Source organism: Saimiri boliviensis, chromosome 13 (genome assembly GCF_048565385.1).
Source record: "Saimiri boliviensis isolate mSaiBol1 chromosome 13, mSaiBol1.pri, whole genome shotgun sequence".
Lineage (NCBI taxonomy): Eukaryota > Metazoa > Chordata > Mammalia > Primates > Cebidae > Saimiri > Saimiri boliviensis.
Window position 1 is genome coordinate 94017845 of NC_133461.1, and position 18392 is coordinate 94036236.

At 35.7% G+C, this 18392-nt stretch overlaps 1 protein-coding gene across 11 annotated transcripts in view; it reads right to left on the reverse strand.

The window, feature by feature from the left end:
- The window catches only part of PSD3 (pleckstrin and Sec7 domain containing 3), a 682522-nt gene that overhangs the window by 216871 nt on the left and 447259 nt on the right, over positions 1–18392 (reverse strand). For 8 of the 11 annotated variants that reach the window (XM_074384015.1, XM_074384005.1, XM_074384006.1 and 5 more), the window contains one exon: positions 2853–2942. In XM_074384015.1, the coding sequence (XP_074240116.1) occupies positions 2853–2942 (90 nt within the window). Of the gene's footprint in view, positions 1–2852; positions 2943–8799; positions 8944–18392 lie in introns of those variants that run through there. The other 3 variants (XM_074384014.1, XM_074384013.1, XM_074384010.1) reach the window with 3 other exon arrangements.

Sequence of the window (18392 nt, forward strand, 5' to 3'; positions counted from 1 at the left end):
TCAGTAGTCTGTGACCTCTGAGGACAGGTGCCCATTTGGTTTCAGCATCTTCTCCAAGACCCACAACACCAGGTAAACACACAGCAGACCTTCAAGAAAGTTCCCAACTACAGAAAAGCACTGAACAACAGACATAAAAGCCCAAATGTTACTTACGGCCCAAAGAAACTTGGAGAGACATAAATCCAAATATTATTTTTGATTGAAATTAATCTAAAAGTATCAAGGAAAATATGTAAGAATAAAAGCCTCAGCTTAATCTATGTAACTCTAAGCATTTTTTTATATTGAATCTAGCAGTTCTATATATGATTATAAGGAAAACTAATAAAGGTCATAATTTTCCCTTTTATCTCACAAAAAATAAACTGAATGTCATTCATGAGTATGATGCGAACATTGGAAAGGTGGCAAAGAAAGAGAGAATGACCAGGATATTAAAAAACCTGTAAGATGACACCAAAGCTTTAAAAGTTCCTATGTATATATGTATGTGTATATATATGAATCTGTGTGGCACATATATAACAAAATTTCCCCCCAAAATTCTAGTACATACTCCACCCAATAATTTATCTCGGCAGAAAATCCGAGGTAGCTAACCTGAGAAAGATAATGAGAAAAAAGAAAAAAAAAAAAAGACACGAAAAGAAAAACAGAAAGCCAAAGAGAAAGGAAAAGACAGAAATAAAAAGAAACTGGGAGAAAGGGAGGGCAAGAAGAAGAAAGGGAGGAAAGGGAAGGAAAAATGAATAGCAAATAGAATAGAGAAATGAAACAAATGCAGTTTAAAGAAAACCTTTTTTCTTTCTTTCTTTCTTTATTTTTTTTTTTGGCAGAGTCTTGCTGTGATGCCCAGGCTGGAGTGCAATGGCATGATCTCGGCTCATTGCAACCTCTGCCTCCCGGATTCGGGCAATTCTCCTGCCTCAGGCTCCTGAGTAGCTGGGATTACAGGCATGTGCCATCATGCTTGGCTAATTTTTGTATTTTTAGTAGGATGGTGTTTCACCATGTTGGCCAGGCTGGTCTGGAACTCCTGACCTTGGGTAAACCAGCCGACTCAGCCTCCCAAAGTGGTGGGACTGCAGGCATGAGGCACTGTGCCTGGCCAAGAAAACCTTTCCCTACTGACATTTTCAATAAAATCCATTCCTACTGAAATGGAAAATAATCTTGGGTGAGTGAGCGCCTGGGATTCGTTATGAAAGAGAATGAACATTTCACCTGACAGTTTCCACGCTAACCACCAACATTTTCAGTATCATTTCACTATCATCTTCTCACAATTGAAAAAAGAATAATACATATTTTCCCCTAAGGCTTATAAACATAATCTCATTGCACAACAGCAACAAATCTTCTGGCAAATTCTTGGTAGAGGAAGTCAAAGAACACGTGTTTACTCAAGGTAAACAGCAGCCACTGGACTGTGTATCAACCATACATTGTTTAATATAGCTCCACCAAACATGCCCTAAATTTACCCAGTAATTCGCCAACAGTCATGCAGGTTACCATAAGCCTACCACTAAATTCTAAAAGCTTCACTATGAAAATCTTCCTGTCAACTTTCATTTCTGACACAAGTTGATAAAAATCTCACAAATCCTCTCTTGGAGAGACTCCAGTATTTTCCATGCAAATACCACTAGACTGAAAAAAAAGCCTTAGATTCATAACACCATATGGATTCAATGAAAGACATAAAACATCTTTATCACGTCACAATCCTGCACCTTTCGTCTCCTGCTCCTATTTGGAATTATACCTTCAGCAATGGCAGCATTTGCTCTACAAAGAAACAACCTAAAAAATGCCTTCTTTACTCAGTAAATTGAAGCTACTTTTCTTCCTGCTTTTCTCATAATTTTTTGTAATGTGCTGCAAATAAAGTCTGTAAGAATAAGAATGTGATAATACCACACTGTAATGCCTTTTTCATTTTCCATAGTAGATATGTCTTTCCAAATCTGGCAGAACTCTATTCTATGAAGCTTAAAAGTTACATAAAACCTAACAAAGGATTTCTCTTTCAACATTTCCATATCATATCATACATTTCCATACCATAGCTGATTCGAATGTCACCTTTCTTGAAAATTCACTTAAAGAAATCAATTCCAAAAGAAACCTATATGTGTGCTAAGTTTTTTAAAAGGCTAGAATCAAATAGAGATCTGTAACAATCACATTCTCAATGCACATATCTTACCCCACAATTCCTAAAATATTCATATGATCATTATTGTGTATTCAATCAAATGCCCATCTCATTTACAATGCTGTAGAATGTATGAATTCCAAAGTTGATTTTGTCTCCTTAAGAACAATCTGATGATGGGGGAAAACATGCTGATTGTTACCAATAATAAAGCCGAGTGCAAGTAATTCAGGCACTCTACAATTACTCGGAATTTAATTTACTCTATTTCCAGAGACAACCTGAGTGGCTTTGTGACTAGGGATTGAACACAGTTGGACCTGCTCCCATTATAGCCTGTAAATGCTTTTTTGTTTCCACAGAGCATATACATTTGTGACCTTTCTCAAGTTTTGATAGCCTATTTACACACAAATCAAACCAAAACTGCCACTCACTATTTATATCACCAACCATTCCACATTTGCTTATCTCAGTATTACTGATTTATAACGCAGACTTGTAGAAATTATCAACTTAAGGTACTTTGTAGTATGAAGCATCAAGGACAAGGCTTAACAGAGACATCACCAATAAAACCAAAAGCAAAAAGCAAAACACTTAAGTGATCCTTAGCCTACTAAGGATTATGCCATAAGCAGTAATAGAAACATAAGCATACATTGAAAGCCAATAGTTCCACGCTTACTTTCAGCAGATCCTTGGAGAAATCAACACCCTCGTTTACCCCTTGCAGATTTGCAATGAACTCCTGACAGGTCATCTTCTTTCCAATATTCTGAAATAGAGGCAAACAGTACATCACAATGATATTCACAGAATTAAGGCTGATTAATAAATGTGTGATGAGGTAGAGCAATAATTTGTTTTTACAAACATAACTAGACATGTATTTAACAAACACAGGGCTGGCCACAGCAGCTCGTGGCTCACGTCTGTAATCGTAGCACTTTGGGAGGCCGAGACAGGTGGATTATTTGAGGTCAGGAGTTTGAGACCAGTCTGGCCAACATGGCAAAACCCTGTCTCTACTAAAAATACAAAAATTAGCTGGACATGGTGGCGCACGCCTGTAGTCCCAGCTACTCTGGAGGCTAAGGCAGAAGTAGCTGATTCTCTCGTCAAGCTGAGAATTGCTTGAACGTGGGAGGCAGAGGTTGCTGTGAGTTGAGATTGCACTACTGCACTCCAGCTTGGGCAACAGAATGAAACTGTATCTCAAAAAACAAAAACAAACCAAACACAGGTGTATATAAACATACATACAATTTTAGTGCACTAAAACATGGTTTCTTGTGCTTTAAAAATTCTCATTAAATATAAATAGAAAACTCATACCAAAAACTTATTAGAATGGAGAAAAAAATTTGAAAAACTGATGCTACATTTATACAATATATAACTTTTAATGAAAAGCATGGATAAAAACAGACATTTCTGAGTTGAACTCAGATAGCTGTTCATGCATTTATTTGCATTTCCTACATACTGTCAAAACCTGTGAAGGATCTGAGATTTACACTACTTTCAAGCTAACAAGTTAGCCTGTCACAATCTAATAAATGCTGGCAGAGGAAATAAGATTCATGGGTGAGAGACAAGGTATTTGCTACTCACAATAACAGGAGTAGCCAGAATACCAACATTATCTTGTGACCACAGGGCTCTAGTTCCCCAAGCCCCAACTGTCCCAGAGCAACTTGAATAGGGCCACATATCACCTGCACAGGCAATGTGTTGCATTATAGGAGAGAAACCCTCAACTTCAGGAGCTGGAATCTTTAATCACGGACAATATGCCAATCCCTTTGCACTAATGAAAGATACCAACTCTACCTTTCAAGGAGATATACAAACTTGACCACTGCTGTGAAGTCACTACAGCATCTTCCAAAGCTACTCACTGTATATAGAAATAATCTTGAAAAGATAGACAAGAACAGAGGTAGTCAGAGCCTCTGTTCACACAAAGAAACATGAGACCCATGGAAAATTATCTCCCAGCACATCTCCAAGCTGGTTTAAAGACAATACAGTTTAACAAAAGCAAAGTGCATTAATGAATTAGAAAATCTAAACTACCAAAAGAGCGAAGATACAAACATACTAAGAAAACCAAAAAAACAAAACTAAGAAAACAAAATTGCCATCACAGAGAACCATTTCTTATTCTAGCTCCAATCAACTACAAGAGGCTGCCAGCTGTGGAGGATTCTTAGGTTCCATACAGACAGCGAGATACATCTGTCACAAATGCAGGAGAGGAACAAACACAGAGCACAGTCTAGTGTCACAAGGATCATCTCTGGCAAAACATAGTCCAAGTGAATACAAAGTGCACCAACATCTAAATATACCTGAATACACTACTACTATGCATAAATGTATGCTTTTCAAGGCTATTCTATTTATTCACAAAAGACTAACAGTAGGGTAGAACAGCACCTACTGAATTCATTTCAATCCCTACAGTATTCAAAATGAGAAAACAGAGTTCTAGAGATAGACTTTAAAAAAGTGACAGAGCCTGGGCATGGTGGCTCATGCCTGTAATCCCAGCACTTTGGGAGGCTGAGGCGAGCAGCTCACTTGAGGTCAGGAGATCGAGACCAAACTGGCCAACATAGTAGAACACAGGGAAATTCTGGGCAGAAGAGGATGGATTCCCCAGTGAGGGCTCCACCCTCATGCTGAAAAGCCTGACATACTGGCCCAAAGTGAGAACTTACATCTATGATTTCCTGCTCAAATGTTGCCTTTTCTAAAACCACCCATGGCCCACTCTGCCCCCAATTCTTGTGCTCATTAAAAAAACCCAGGCTCAGCCAGGAGAGAGAGCAGAAGCAGCTGGACATGGGAGACTACAGTTGGATGTCAGAGAGAAGTGGTTTGACTTGAGAGGAAGAGCTTGACAGCATAACTCTGGAGAAGAATATGGCCAGAGACAGCCAGACTTCAGCAGAGTTTATCCTTCCACTCCATCCCATTTTAAGCTCCCCTTCCTGCTGAGAGCCACTTCCATCAGCAATACAATTTCCTGAATTTATCATCCTCCAATTTGTTTATGCAACCTCATTTTTCCTGGATGCTGGACAAGAGCTTGGGTGCCACAAACGTGGTTGCAAAAGGCTGTCACACTGACCCTTTGCCCTTGTTGGCAGAGGGCAGCCACCTCACACAAAAATGCAGAGGGTCCACTGTGCTGTTTGAAGCACAAAAAGTGTTTAGGGTAAGGGTTAGGGTTAACACAAAAGTTTTAATTGGCTGAAACACAGTTTATCTATGTTTTATTTTGTTACTTGAGCATTTTGTATCTAAGAAATCATTGCCTAATCCAACATCGCAAAGATTTACTCCCAATAATTTTGCAGCCTTAGGTCTTGTATTTAGATATTTGACCCATTTTGAGTTCATTTTCGTATATAATAGAAAGCAGAGATTTGACTGCATTCTTTTACATGTGGATATTCAATTGATTTAACACCATTTATTGGAAAGACTATTTTTTCCCTACCAAATTGTTTTGAAACTTTTTGAAATCAACAGACCATAAATGTAAGGGATTATTTTTAGACACTTGATTATACTGCAATGATCCAGCTGTTGAGCTTTATACAAGCATAACTCTTGATTACTGAAGCTTTGCACTGAGTTTACCATCTTAACACTTTTAAGCATACAGTTTAGTACTGTTTCATATTAGTACAGTCACACTGCTGTGGAACAGAATTTCAAAACTTTTTCATCTTTCTAATCTCAAACTCTATGTCCATTAAACAGCTCCTCTTTTCCACTTCATGCCAGCCACTTGTAACCAACATTCTACTTTCTGTTTATACCAATTTAACAACTTTACTTACCTCAAATAAATAAAATCATATATTTTTCTTTTTGTGATTGGCTTATTTCACTTAGCATAATGTCCTCAAGGTTCATCCATGTTGTAGCATGTGACAGAATCTCTCTCCTTTTTAAGGCTAAGTGATTTTCTATTGTATATAGAGACCACATTTTATTTATACATAAATCTGTGGATGAACATTTGTTCTGCTTCTACTTCTTGGTTAATGTGAAAAGTACAGCTATGAACATGGGTGGGCAAGTATTTATTCGAAACTCAGCTTTCAATTATTTTTACATATATACATGCAGAAATGAGATTGCTGTATCATTTGATAGTTATTTTTCATTTTTTTGTGGACCCTCCAAGCTATTTTCCATAGTAGTTGCACCATTTTACAACCCCTACAACAGTACAATGTTTCTGATTTCTCTATGTCCTTGCCAAAAATATTTTCTATTTTTTTTGATACCTATCCTAATGGGTATCAGGTGATATCCAATTGTACTTTTTATTTGCTTTTCTCTGATTAAGAACTGTTGAGTAAATTTTGATATGATTGTGAACATTTTTTTGTTGTTGTTGTTGAGACAGAGTTTCACTCTTGTGGCACAGGCTGGAGTGCAGTGGTGTGATCTCAGCTCACTGAAACCTTCGCCTCCTGGGTTCAAGCAATTTCCTTGCCTTAGCCCCCTGAGTTGCTGGGATTACAGATGCCTACCACCACACCAGGCTAATTTTTTGTATTTTTAGTAAACACAGGGTTTTGCCACGTTAGGTGGGCTGGTCTCCAACTCCTGACCTCAGGTGATCTGCCCGCTTCAGCCTCCCAAAGTACTGGGATTACAGGCATGAGTCACTGCGCCAAGCCCTTGTGAACATTTCTCTGACATCTTTGTATAAATATCTATTAAAGTTTTTTTCCCCTGTTAAAAACAGAATATTTGATTTTTAGATGTGTAAATAGAAGAGTTCTTTATACAGTCTGATATTAACTCTTTACAAGTATATGATTTGTAAATCTTTTCTTTTATTCTGTAGGTTGCCTTTTACACCCATTTAAGGCACAAAAGTTTAAGTTTGATGTAGTCCCATTTTTGCTTTTGTTGCCTGTGCTTTTGGTGTCATAGCCAAGAAACTGCCAGCATATACAATATCGTGTTGTTTTCCCCTTGTTTTTTTCTCAGATTTTATAGTTTTAGGATTATGTTTAGGTCTTTAAAACATTTAGATAATTTTTATATGCTGTGTGATACAAGGGTCTGATTTCTCAATATCATTTTTTGAAAAGTCTGTCATTTCACCACTGAGTGGTCTTAGAACTCTTGTTGAAGATTTGACGATTTGTGGGCTCTATTCTATTCCATTATTCTGTCCTTATCCCAGTACCACACTATTTTGACTACTGTAGCTTTGTAATATGTTTGAAATAACATATGAAGACTCTGTTCTTTTTTAAAATTGTTCTGATTATTTGGAGTACCTTGGGATCTCATAAGATTTTTAGAATATTTTCCATCTCTGGGATAAATGTTATTGAGATTTCAACAGTAATTGTGTTGAATCTGTAGATTACTTTGGATAGTATAAAAACAGTAAGTCTTCCAGTCCATAAACATGAAATATTTTCCCATTTATTTGCATCTTATTATTTTGTAGCAATGTTTGGTAAATTTTGAAATTGAGAAATCAGAAGTCCTCCAATTTCTTGTCTCTTTTTCCAGATTTTGACTGTTCTGGGCCCTTTGCATTTCCACATAAATTTCAGGATTTGTCCTGTCAATTTCTGTACATATATACACAAAGCCAGCTAGGATTTTCACAGTGATTGTGTTTAATCTGATGATCAGTTTGGAGAGTACTTCAGTGTTAACAATAAAGTTCCAGTACATGACCATAAAATATTGGTCCTCTTTTAGGGTTTTTATTTTTTTCAGTATTTTATAGTTTCACTTAAACTTATTTTGTTAAATTTATTTTTTAGTATCTTGATCTTTTTGATGCTACTGTAAACTTAATTTCACTTTTAATGTTCATTACTAGTATTTAGAAATAAGATTGATTTGCAAATGCTCAACTTGTATTCTGCAGCTTTGCTAAACTGGTTTAGTTTTAATAGGTTTTTTTCTTTTGTAGAGTCCTGAAGATCCTCTACATACAAGATCAGTTCTCCTATACAGACAGATTCTTTAACTTACTCCCTTCATTTTGTTCTAAAGACACAACATATTTAATTATGCCACATATTAACAAATTTTTAAACTGAAACATAATGCCTATATATATTTTCAGAGTACATGTGATGCATATATATAATGTATAATGATCAAAACAGGGCAAAGGGGACATCCATCACCCTAAAAATTCACCCCTTATATTGGGAGCATTTCAATTACTCTCCACCAGTTATTTAAAAATATACAAATTATTGTTAACTATTGTCACTCTACTGCACTACTGAACAATACATCGTGTTTCTTCTAACAGTATCTTTGTACCCATTAACCTAACACCTTTTTTCTTCCAGTTTGAATTTTGAATCAGCAGTGCTGATGCCTTGACCTCTTACTTCTATGGTGGGTACAGCTTGTTCTTGGTCTTCACGTTCTCCTGATGCTTGCTGAGCCAGTGGCACAAGATACAGGTGTTCCTGGGCCACAGATCTGGGGGCTTGTACTTCTTGCCCTTGTAGAATTTCCTGAGGTTTGTTTTCTGAGTATGGGTAATGATGGTGAGAACACAGGCAACAGATTTGGAAATGACTATAATCTAGGAGAGCTGGAATGTCAGGCACCTGTCACTTTGGTAGCACACATCTAGGGCAGGTCTACCTTCAGGTTGTCTATCTGTCTTAGCAGCTCTTCCTCCTTCTCGCCTCAAAGATCCTGAGCCTTAATCTTGGCCATGGCTGCAAAACCCACCACCACTGTCAAATGCTCTGAAGAAAAGAGAAAAGTGTCCATTAATCAACCTTTCAAAATCCTTTCTAAATCCTCTGCACTCCCTCCTCCCTCCTCTTTCTAGCCTCTGGTAACTACCAATCTATTCTCTACCTTCATGAAATCTACTTCTTTAGCCCTCACACTTGAGGGAGAACATATGGTATTTGTCTTTCTGTGCCGGTTTGTTTCACTTAACACAATGACCTTTGTGTCCCATCCATATTGCTGCAAATAACATAATTTCATCATTTTCTACAGCTGAATAATATTCCACTTATAATTATGTACCACATTTTCTATATCCACTCATCCATAGGTTAGCATTTAGGTGAATTCCGTATCTTGGCTAATGTAAATAGTGCTACAATAAACATGGGAGTGCAGACATTTCTTCAATACACTGATTTCCTTTCTTTTAAATATATACCAAGCAGTGAGAGTGCTGAGTAATACGGCAGTTCTATAGTTTTTCAGTGAGCATTCATACTCTTTTTCATAATGGACATATTAATTTAAACTCCAAATGACAGCGTATGAGTTTCCCTTTCTCTTCATCCTGGCCAGCACTCATTACTTATCATGTTTTTGATAAAAATAATTTTAACTGAGGTAAAATGGTATCTCATTGTGGTTTTGATTTGCATTTCTCTGATGATTCGTAATATTAAACATTTATTCATGTACCTCATTTCTACATCTTCTTTTAAGAAATATTCAATCAAAAATTTTGCCCATTTTTAAATCATTATTGGACCATTTGTTGTTGAGTTACTTATATATTCTCATTATTAATCCATTTTCAAATGGATAGTTAGAAAATATCTTCGACCAATCTGTAGGTTGTATCTTCATTTTGTTGATTATTTCCTTTACTGGACAGAAGTGTTTTAGCTTGATGGGATACCATATCTGAATATTTTAGCATTTGTTGCTCATAATTTAGAAGTCTTACCCACCCCCCTGCAAAATTTTTTACTCATCCCAACATTGTAAAGTGTTTCCCCAATCTTTTCTTCTAGTAGTTTCATATTTTTAGATCCTACACTTAAGTCTTTAATCAAATTTGAGGTGAGTTTCCTAAATTGTATAAGGTAAAGAATATAGTTTGATTCTTATTCATAAGCATATCTAGCTTTCTGAGCACCATTTATTGAAGAAACTGCCCATTCTTCAATGTATGTTCTTGGTACCTTTGTCAAAAATGAGTTGGGTATAAATGCATGGATTTCTAGGATTCTCTATTCTGTTCCGCTGATCAATGTGCCCATTTTCATGCCAGTACCATACTATATTGGTTACCATGGCTTTATACTGTATTTTTAAGGCAGGTAGTGCCATACCCAAAAATTTATTCTTTTTGCTCAGGATTACTGTGACTATTCAGAGTCTTTTGTGGGTCCACACAAATTTTAAAATAGTTTAATTTTTATTTCTGTAAAAATGTAGCCGGGCGCAGTGGCTCAAGCCTGTAATCCCAGCACTTTGGGAGGCCGAGGCGGGTGGATCACGAGGTCGAAAGATCGAGACCATCCTGGTCAACATGGTGAAACCCCGTCTCTAATAAAAGTGCAAAAAATTAGCTGGGCATGGTGGCACGTGCCTGTAATCCCAGCTACTCAGGAGGCTGAGGCAGGAGAATTGCCTGAGCCCAGGAGGCGGAGGTTGCGGTGAGCCGAGATCGCGCCATTGCACTCCAGCCTGGGTAACAAGGGCGAAACTCCGTCTCAAAAAAAAAAAAAAAAAAAAAAAGTTATTTTGGTAGGGATTACTTGAATCTATAGATTGCTATTAGTAGTGTGATCATGTTAACAATATTAATTCTTCCAATCCTTCAGCATAAAATATTTTTCCCTTTTTGTGTATCCTCTTCAATTTCTTTATAATTTTCTTTGTAGAGGTCTTTCAAATCCTGGGTTAAACATTCCTAAGCTACTGATATATTTTGTATCCATTGTAAATGAAATTGCTTTTTTGAATTCTTTTTCAGATTGTTTGCTATTTATTTTTATGTTGATTTTTGTATCCTGCAACATCACTGAATTCGTTTATCAGTTCTAAGAGATTTTTACAGGAGTCATTAGGTCTATCTAAACATGTTATCTGCAAGCAAAGATAATTTGACTTTTTTTTCTAATTTCAATGCCATTTATTTCTCTTTCCTAATTGCTCTAGCTAAAATGTCCAGTAATATGTTGAATGAAAGTGAAAATGAGCATAATTGTTTTAATGCAGACCCTAGAAGGCAAGCTTTCAAATTTTCGTCATTCAATGTGTTATTAGTTGTGGGTTTGTCATACATGGCCTTTATAGGTCTAGTCTTTATAAATCCAGTTTGTTGAGAGTTACCTGAAAGTGATGCTGAATTTTATGGAATGCTTTTTTCAAAATCTATTGAAATAATCATGGTTTTTGTCTTTGGTTCTGTTAATGTGATATATCATACTTACTAATGTATGATAAACCATCCTTGTATCCCTGAGATGAATCCCACTTGATCAAGGTGAATGACTTTTTAATGAGTTGTTGTATTTAAATTGCTAGTGTTTTATTAGGGATTTCTACATCTATGTCCATCAAGGATAATGACATGCAGGGCTTTTTTTGTACTCATCTCAGTTCAGAACTGCAGAAATGGTGGCCTCATAGTATTTTTTTGAAAATACTCCCTCCTCCAACTTTTTGAAACAGTTTGAGTAAAATTGGTATTGGTTCTTCTTTAAATGTTTGATAGAACTGAGCAGTGAAACTATCAGGTCATGGGCTTTTCTTTGATGTGAAATCATTTTATTTATGCTTTGATCTCATTGATCTCATTGCTGATCTGTTCAGGTTTTCTCTTTCTTCAAAGTGGTTTTTGAACCTTCTTGGTAGTTTGTATGTTTCTAAAAATATCTCCACTTCTCATTTTTCCAAGTAGTTGGGGAATACTTGTTCATAACAGTCTCTAATGATTTTGTATTTCTCTGTATTTTTGCAGTATCAATTATGTCTCTTTTTTCATTTCTGATTTTGATTTTTTCTTAGATGAGCAAAAAGTTTGTCAACTTTTCCTGTTTTTAAAAATGAAACTTTTAATTTTTCTTGACCTTTAAAAAATATTTTTTTAACCTCAACTTCACTTTTTATGCTCTGACCTTTATCATTTCTTTCCTTCTACTAATTTCGAGGCTTATTTCCTTGCTTTTACAGTTCTTTACAGTGTTTCATTAGACTGTTTATCTGAAATCTAAGTTTAAGAAAACATTTACCAATATATAACTATACATATTTATGGGATACATATGATATTTTGAAACATTCATGTAGTATGTAATAATCAAATCAGGTTATTTTGGATACCCATCACTTCAAACATTTACCATTTCTTTGCTCTGGGATCATTTCAAACCTTCTAGCTATTTTGAAATATTCAAACATTGTAAACTACAGTCACCCTCTTGTGCTATGAAACAATAGGACTTATTTCTTCTATCTAACTATATGTTTCAATTAACTAATCTCCCTTTATCTCACCACCACGCCACCATCCAAGCCTCTGGTAACTAACATTCTACTCTCTACATCCATGATATCAACTTTTTAAGTTCCCACACACCTGAGAACATACAATATGTGTCTTTCAATGCCTGATTTATTTCACTTAATATAATTATCTCTAATTTTATCCACATTACCGAAAATGCCAAAATGTTATTTTAATGGAAGAATAGTGTTCTATTATGTATATATGCCACATTTTCTTTGTGTATTCATAAGTTGATGAACACAGATTAATACTATATCTTGGCTATCAAAAGTAGTACTGTAGTAAATACAGGGATGCACTATATTTCTGACATTAATTTCCTTACATTTGGATAAAAACATTGTAGTGGGGTTGCTGGGTTGAATGAAATTACTCCTGGGTTAAATTTATTTCTAGTTTTTTTCTTTTGTAGCTGTTATAAATGGGATTGCTTTCTCATTTCTTTTTCAGCTATCTCATTATTGGAATATAGATACACTACTGATTTGTGTACACTGATTTTTTAAATTTTATTTATTTATTTTTTACCTTGAAGCTTTACTGAGGTCGTCTATCAGAGGTAAGAGTTTTTAGGTGGAGTCTTTTGGTGCTTCTATATATAAGATTATGTAATCTGTAAAAGGGACAATTTGACTTCCTCTTTCCCAGTGTGGATGCCTTTCTTTTGTCTGGTTACTCTGGCTAGGATTTCCTGTACTATGTTGAATATGAGTGGTGAAAGTGAGCCTCCTTATCTTTAGTTCTTAGAAGAAAAGATTTCAGTTCTGCCTCAGTATGTAGTTAGCTATGGCTTTGTCACATGTGGTGTTTACTATGTTGTGTTCGTCCTATGTCTAATTTACTGAGTAATTTTTTTTTAATGAAGGGATGTTGAATTTTATGAAACTTTATTTTTGCATTTGAGATGACTGTATCATTTTTCATCTTTTTGTGATGCATCATATTTATTCATTTATATAAAATGAACCATCCTACCATCCCCAGAATAAAACCCACTTGATCACAGTGAATGATCTTTTCATTGTGTTGTTAGATTTGGTGTGCTGGGATTTCGCTGAGGATTTTTGCATCTATGTTCATCAGGAATACTGGCCTAAAGCTTTTTTTTTTTTTTTTTTTTTTTGTGTCCTTATCTGGTTTTGGCATCAAGGTAATTCTGGCCTCATGGAAAAAGCTAGGAAAAATTCCCTCCTCTTCCATTTTTTGGAATAGTTTAAGTAGAACTGATGTTAGATCTTCTTTATAAGTTTGCAGCATTCAGCAGCAAAAATCTCCTGAGCTCAGGCTTTTCTCTGTTAGAAGACATTTTATTACTGACTCAGTTTTATTACTCGTCATGGCCAAATATTGGTAGTTTGCTCATGTCCAGGAATGTATCTGTTTTTTTGTAGGTTCCAATTTGTTCTGAGAGTTGTTTGTAATAGTCTTTAATAATCTTCTGTATTTGTGGGATATAAGTTATAATGTCTTTTTTTGGTTGGGATTTTATTTGCATCTTCTCTTTTTATCTTGGTTAGTCTACCCAGCAATTTATGAGTTTTGTTTATCCTCTCAAAAAAAGTCAACTCTTCATTTCATTGATCCTTTGTGTAGTCTTTTTTTAACCTCTAATTTAGTTCTGCTCTAACTTTATTATTTCCTTCTGCTAATTTTGTTTCCCGATTATTTCACCTTAAATCCAATGATGGCTCATAACTGTAGTTTAATTTCCTCATATTTGAGTAGTTTTCAAAGTTCTCATTGTTGATTTCCAGTTTTATTCTATCATTATATGATAAGATACAGGACATTATTTCAATTTTTTAATCATTGAGACTTGTTTTGTTGTGTAACAAATGGTCTAGTCTGAAGAATGTCCCATGTGATAAGAATATGTATTCTGTAGCTGTTGGACAAGATATTCTATAAATGTCTCTTATGCACATTTAATCTAAAATGAAGTTTAAATCCAATGTTTCTTTGCTGATGATCTGACTAGATGATCAGTCCAAGCCTAAGAGTGGGTTGTTGAAAACCCCTAATCTTATTTTATTGGAGTCAGTCTCTCCCTTTAGATGCAATAACGTTAGCTTTACATATCTGCATGCTCCAATGTTGGGTGCATATATATTTAGAATTGTTGTATCTTCTTGCTGCATTGATCCCTTTCCCATTATAGAATTATCTTCTTTTCCACCTTTATACCTCTTGACTTAAAGTCTGTTTTATCTGATATTAGTGTAGCTACTCCTGCCTGCTTTTGGTTTCTGTTTGCATAGATTACCATTTTTCCATTCCTTTGAGTCTATGTGTCTTTACCAATGAAGAGAGTTTTTTATAGGCAGTACATAGTGAAGTCATTTTTCTGTATTTCTATTCAGCCAATCTATATTTTTCAAGTGGCGAATTTAATCTGCTTACATTCAAGGTTATTATTCAGAACTTATTCCTTTCATTTTGTGAATTATTTTTTGGTTTTGTGTATCTTCTCATCCTGTTCTCCTCTTATCACTGCAGTTTGGTGGTTTTCTGTAGTAGTAACACTTGACTCCTTTATCTTTTTAGGTATCTGCTCTATTAGTGAGTTACACACTTTTATGTATTTTGATCACATATCGTGCTTTATCTTCTAAATACAGGGCTCCCTTGAGCACTTTTTGTACGGCCAGTAGAGTGGTGATGAATTCCAATTTTTCTTTGCTTTGGAAAGCATTTATTCTCATTCATTTTTGATATCTTCCCTAAGTATAAAATTCTTGGCTGCAGATTTTTTTTTCTTTGCCTTTCACCACTTTGTATTTATCATTTCATTTTCTCCTGGACGGTAGTGGCCAAAGCAATTCCATCCACCTTACTGACTTCTCATTAACTCCAGTTCCAAGAAGGTCTCTAAGATTTCCAGTTTATTTTCCTTGTTTAAGAGCATGTACTTACCATAAACCATATTCCTAGGTCAAAATAATCTAAACGTTATTATATTTGCTATAAACAAAGCCCTTAAGCAGTTGTCCTATACACATCCCTTCTGACACATGCATACCCTTTCTCTATGGCATATAAGCCCTGGGTCTTGGGAGTAAAAGCACGGGATCCACCATCTTTGTCTCAATTCCTCCCAAGACATAATCCCTATTAAATGTTCCTAAGTCCCTATTAAATGTTTCTAAGGAACTTAATTTGTCAGCCTCTTTCTTTGGCCTCTCACTTTTCTTGAACTTTGCAGGAAGAACTGTATAGACCTTTCTACCATGGAACATGGACTGCAAGGTTTCTGCTACGAGACTTGCCATCAGTGCGATGGGGATACTCATATGTGATTTGACCTGTTTAGTGTATTCAGAACTCTCTTTTTCTTGAACTATTAACAGTTTGATTATCAAGTGGCATGGACAAGACCTTTTTGGGTAGAATATATTTGAAGGTCTTTGAGCTTCCTATATCTAGGTGTCTGTATCTCTTACAAGACTTGAGAGGCTTTCATCACCTATTATTTCCTTAAATAGGGTTTCTATGCACTTACCCATCTGTTCTCTTTCAGGAAAACAAAATTCCAGTATTTTTTCACTTTATGTGCTACATAAGCTTTCTTCATTTTTATTTTTTTTTTTAAATTTTATCTGCTCGGGTTATTTCAAAAGACCTGTCTTCAAGTTTAAGAAATTCTTCTGCTTGATCCAGAGTCTGCTGTTGAAGCTCATGATTGTATTTTTCATTTCACTCTTCTAATTCTTCAGTTTCAGGATTTCTATTTTATTTTTTTCTGACATCTTCGTTGAATTTCTCATTCAGATTGTGAACTGATTCTTTGCATTGTTCATCTGTTTTCTGTAGTACCTAGATTTTCAGAAATATTATTTTGAATTCGTTATCAGGTATTTAATAGATTTGTTTTATGTTGGCATCTGTTGCTGGAGAATTATTGTGTTCCTTTGAAGGTTTCATACTTCCTTGCTTTCTCACATTTCTTGTGTCCTTACATTTATATCCATGCATCTGGTGTAACATTTGCTTCATCCAACTCTGTGGATTGGATTTTGAAGGGAAATATTTTTTTTTTCTATAGAGCTATCTATAGTGTTGTTTGGGTAAGGCATTTTGGCTTTGATTCTGGGTGGGAGAAGCGGTGCAGTCTCCATATGATTTCTTCGGCTATATTTAGCATCAGTGGTGTCTATGAGTTCCTCAGTGGATAAAGCTGCAGCTCTTAGTAAGGTTGTAGTGAGGCTTTACTAGTGACAGGGACACCAGGCAGGCCAGTTCTTAGGCAACAGTGATGGCGACTATGGGATAGACATGCAAGCCCTTCGATCCCAGGTCAATATATGGGGGTATTGGTGAAAGCAAGCCAGGTGAGCCAATCCTTGGCCTTCAAGTAGATTGTCTACATGCTGGCAGTGGCAACAATGGGCTGAGTGAATGGGTCCTCAGGCCCTTAGGCGGTATCATATGTCTGTGGCTGCAACAGCAGCAGAAAGCTAACTTGGGGTCCCAAGCTGTAACTTCCAGTGCCAGTAGTTGGGGTAGAAGTGGCCTAGTGGCCATCACCAAGCCTCCAAGTGGCATGCAGGTGGGTGGCACATGGGTGTAGGCAGGTCAGTGGCAGTCTCACTTGGTCATGCTATATAATCCTTTTTATATTTTGTGTAATTAGGTTTATTTTGAAATGCAAGAAATATTCTTAAGGGATATTTGTATGATTTGTCTCAGTTGGGTATCAGTGTAATAGTGTCCTCATAGAACTATTTGAGAAGTGTTCCCTTTTTTCTGTAGGGTGTAAAAAATTGATTTTTAAAACTTCTTTAAATGTTGATGCAATTCTTAAGTAAAGTCATTTGATCTTGGGCTTTTCTTTGTAGAAAGTTTTCTGATTATTAAACTCTTCACAGGCTCAGGATCTATTCAGAATTTGTTTCCTCTTGGTTTCAGTAGTTTTTATCTTTTTAAGAATTTGTTGATATATAGCTGTTGACAATATCCACTTACAATACTTATTTCCATGAGGCCAATAGTAATGCCCTCTCATTACTGATTTTTGTAATTTGAGGATTCTTTTATTCATGGTCAGTCTAACTAAACTTGTGTCAGTTACTGATCTTTCAAAAAGTAAGCTTCTGATTTCATTACTTTTTCTCCATTATGCTTCTGTTCTCTATTTCATTCATCTTTGCTCTGATTGTTCTTTCCTTTCTTTGGATTGAGTTTGCTTTTCTTTTGTTTCTTTCAGTAGGTTAGATTGCTGATTTGAGAATTTTTTAGAATATAGCCATTTAGAGCAATAAATTTGCAATTCAGTAATACTTCAGCTGTATGTGATAATGTTTTTATGTTGTATTTTCATTTTTGTTGTTGTTGTTGTTGACTCTGTTGCTCAGCCTGGAGTGCAGTGGCATGATCTCAGCTCACTGCAATCTCTGTCTACTGGGCTCAAGTGGTTCTCCCACATCAACTACCATGCCTGGCTAATTTTTTGTATTTTGAAGTACAGACGGCATTTCACCATGTTGGCCAGGCTGGTCTCGAACTCCTGATCTAAAGTGATCCACTTGTCTTGGCCTTCCAAAGTGCTGGAGCAAGCCATTGCAACCGGCCAACATATTTTCATTTTCACCACAATCTTTTAGTTCCCCTTGTAAATTTCTTTATTTTTTTTACCCATCGCTTATTTAGGAATATATTGTACAACTTCTATAAAGGTCCTTTTTAAACTGACTTTTAATATCATTCCATTGTGTCCAGAAACATGTTTTGTATGGTTTCAATCCTTTTTTGAGACATTTTTGTCCTATCCTTGAGAATATTCCATGATGTCCATGATGTCCATGATGCTATTTTGGTCTATGAAATCATATTTCATCCTAAATTCAGATTTACTTTAATTGCTTATTAGGTACTGCCTTATGTCCAATTTCAGCAGTGACCATACCATTATCTTTTTTAGTA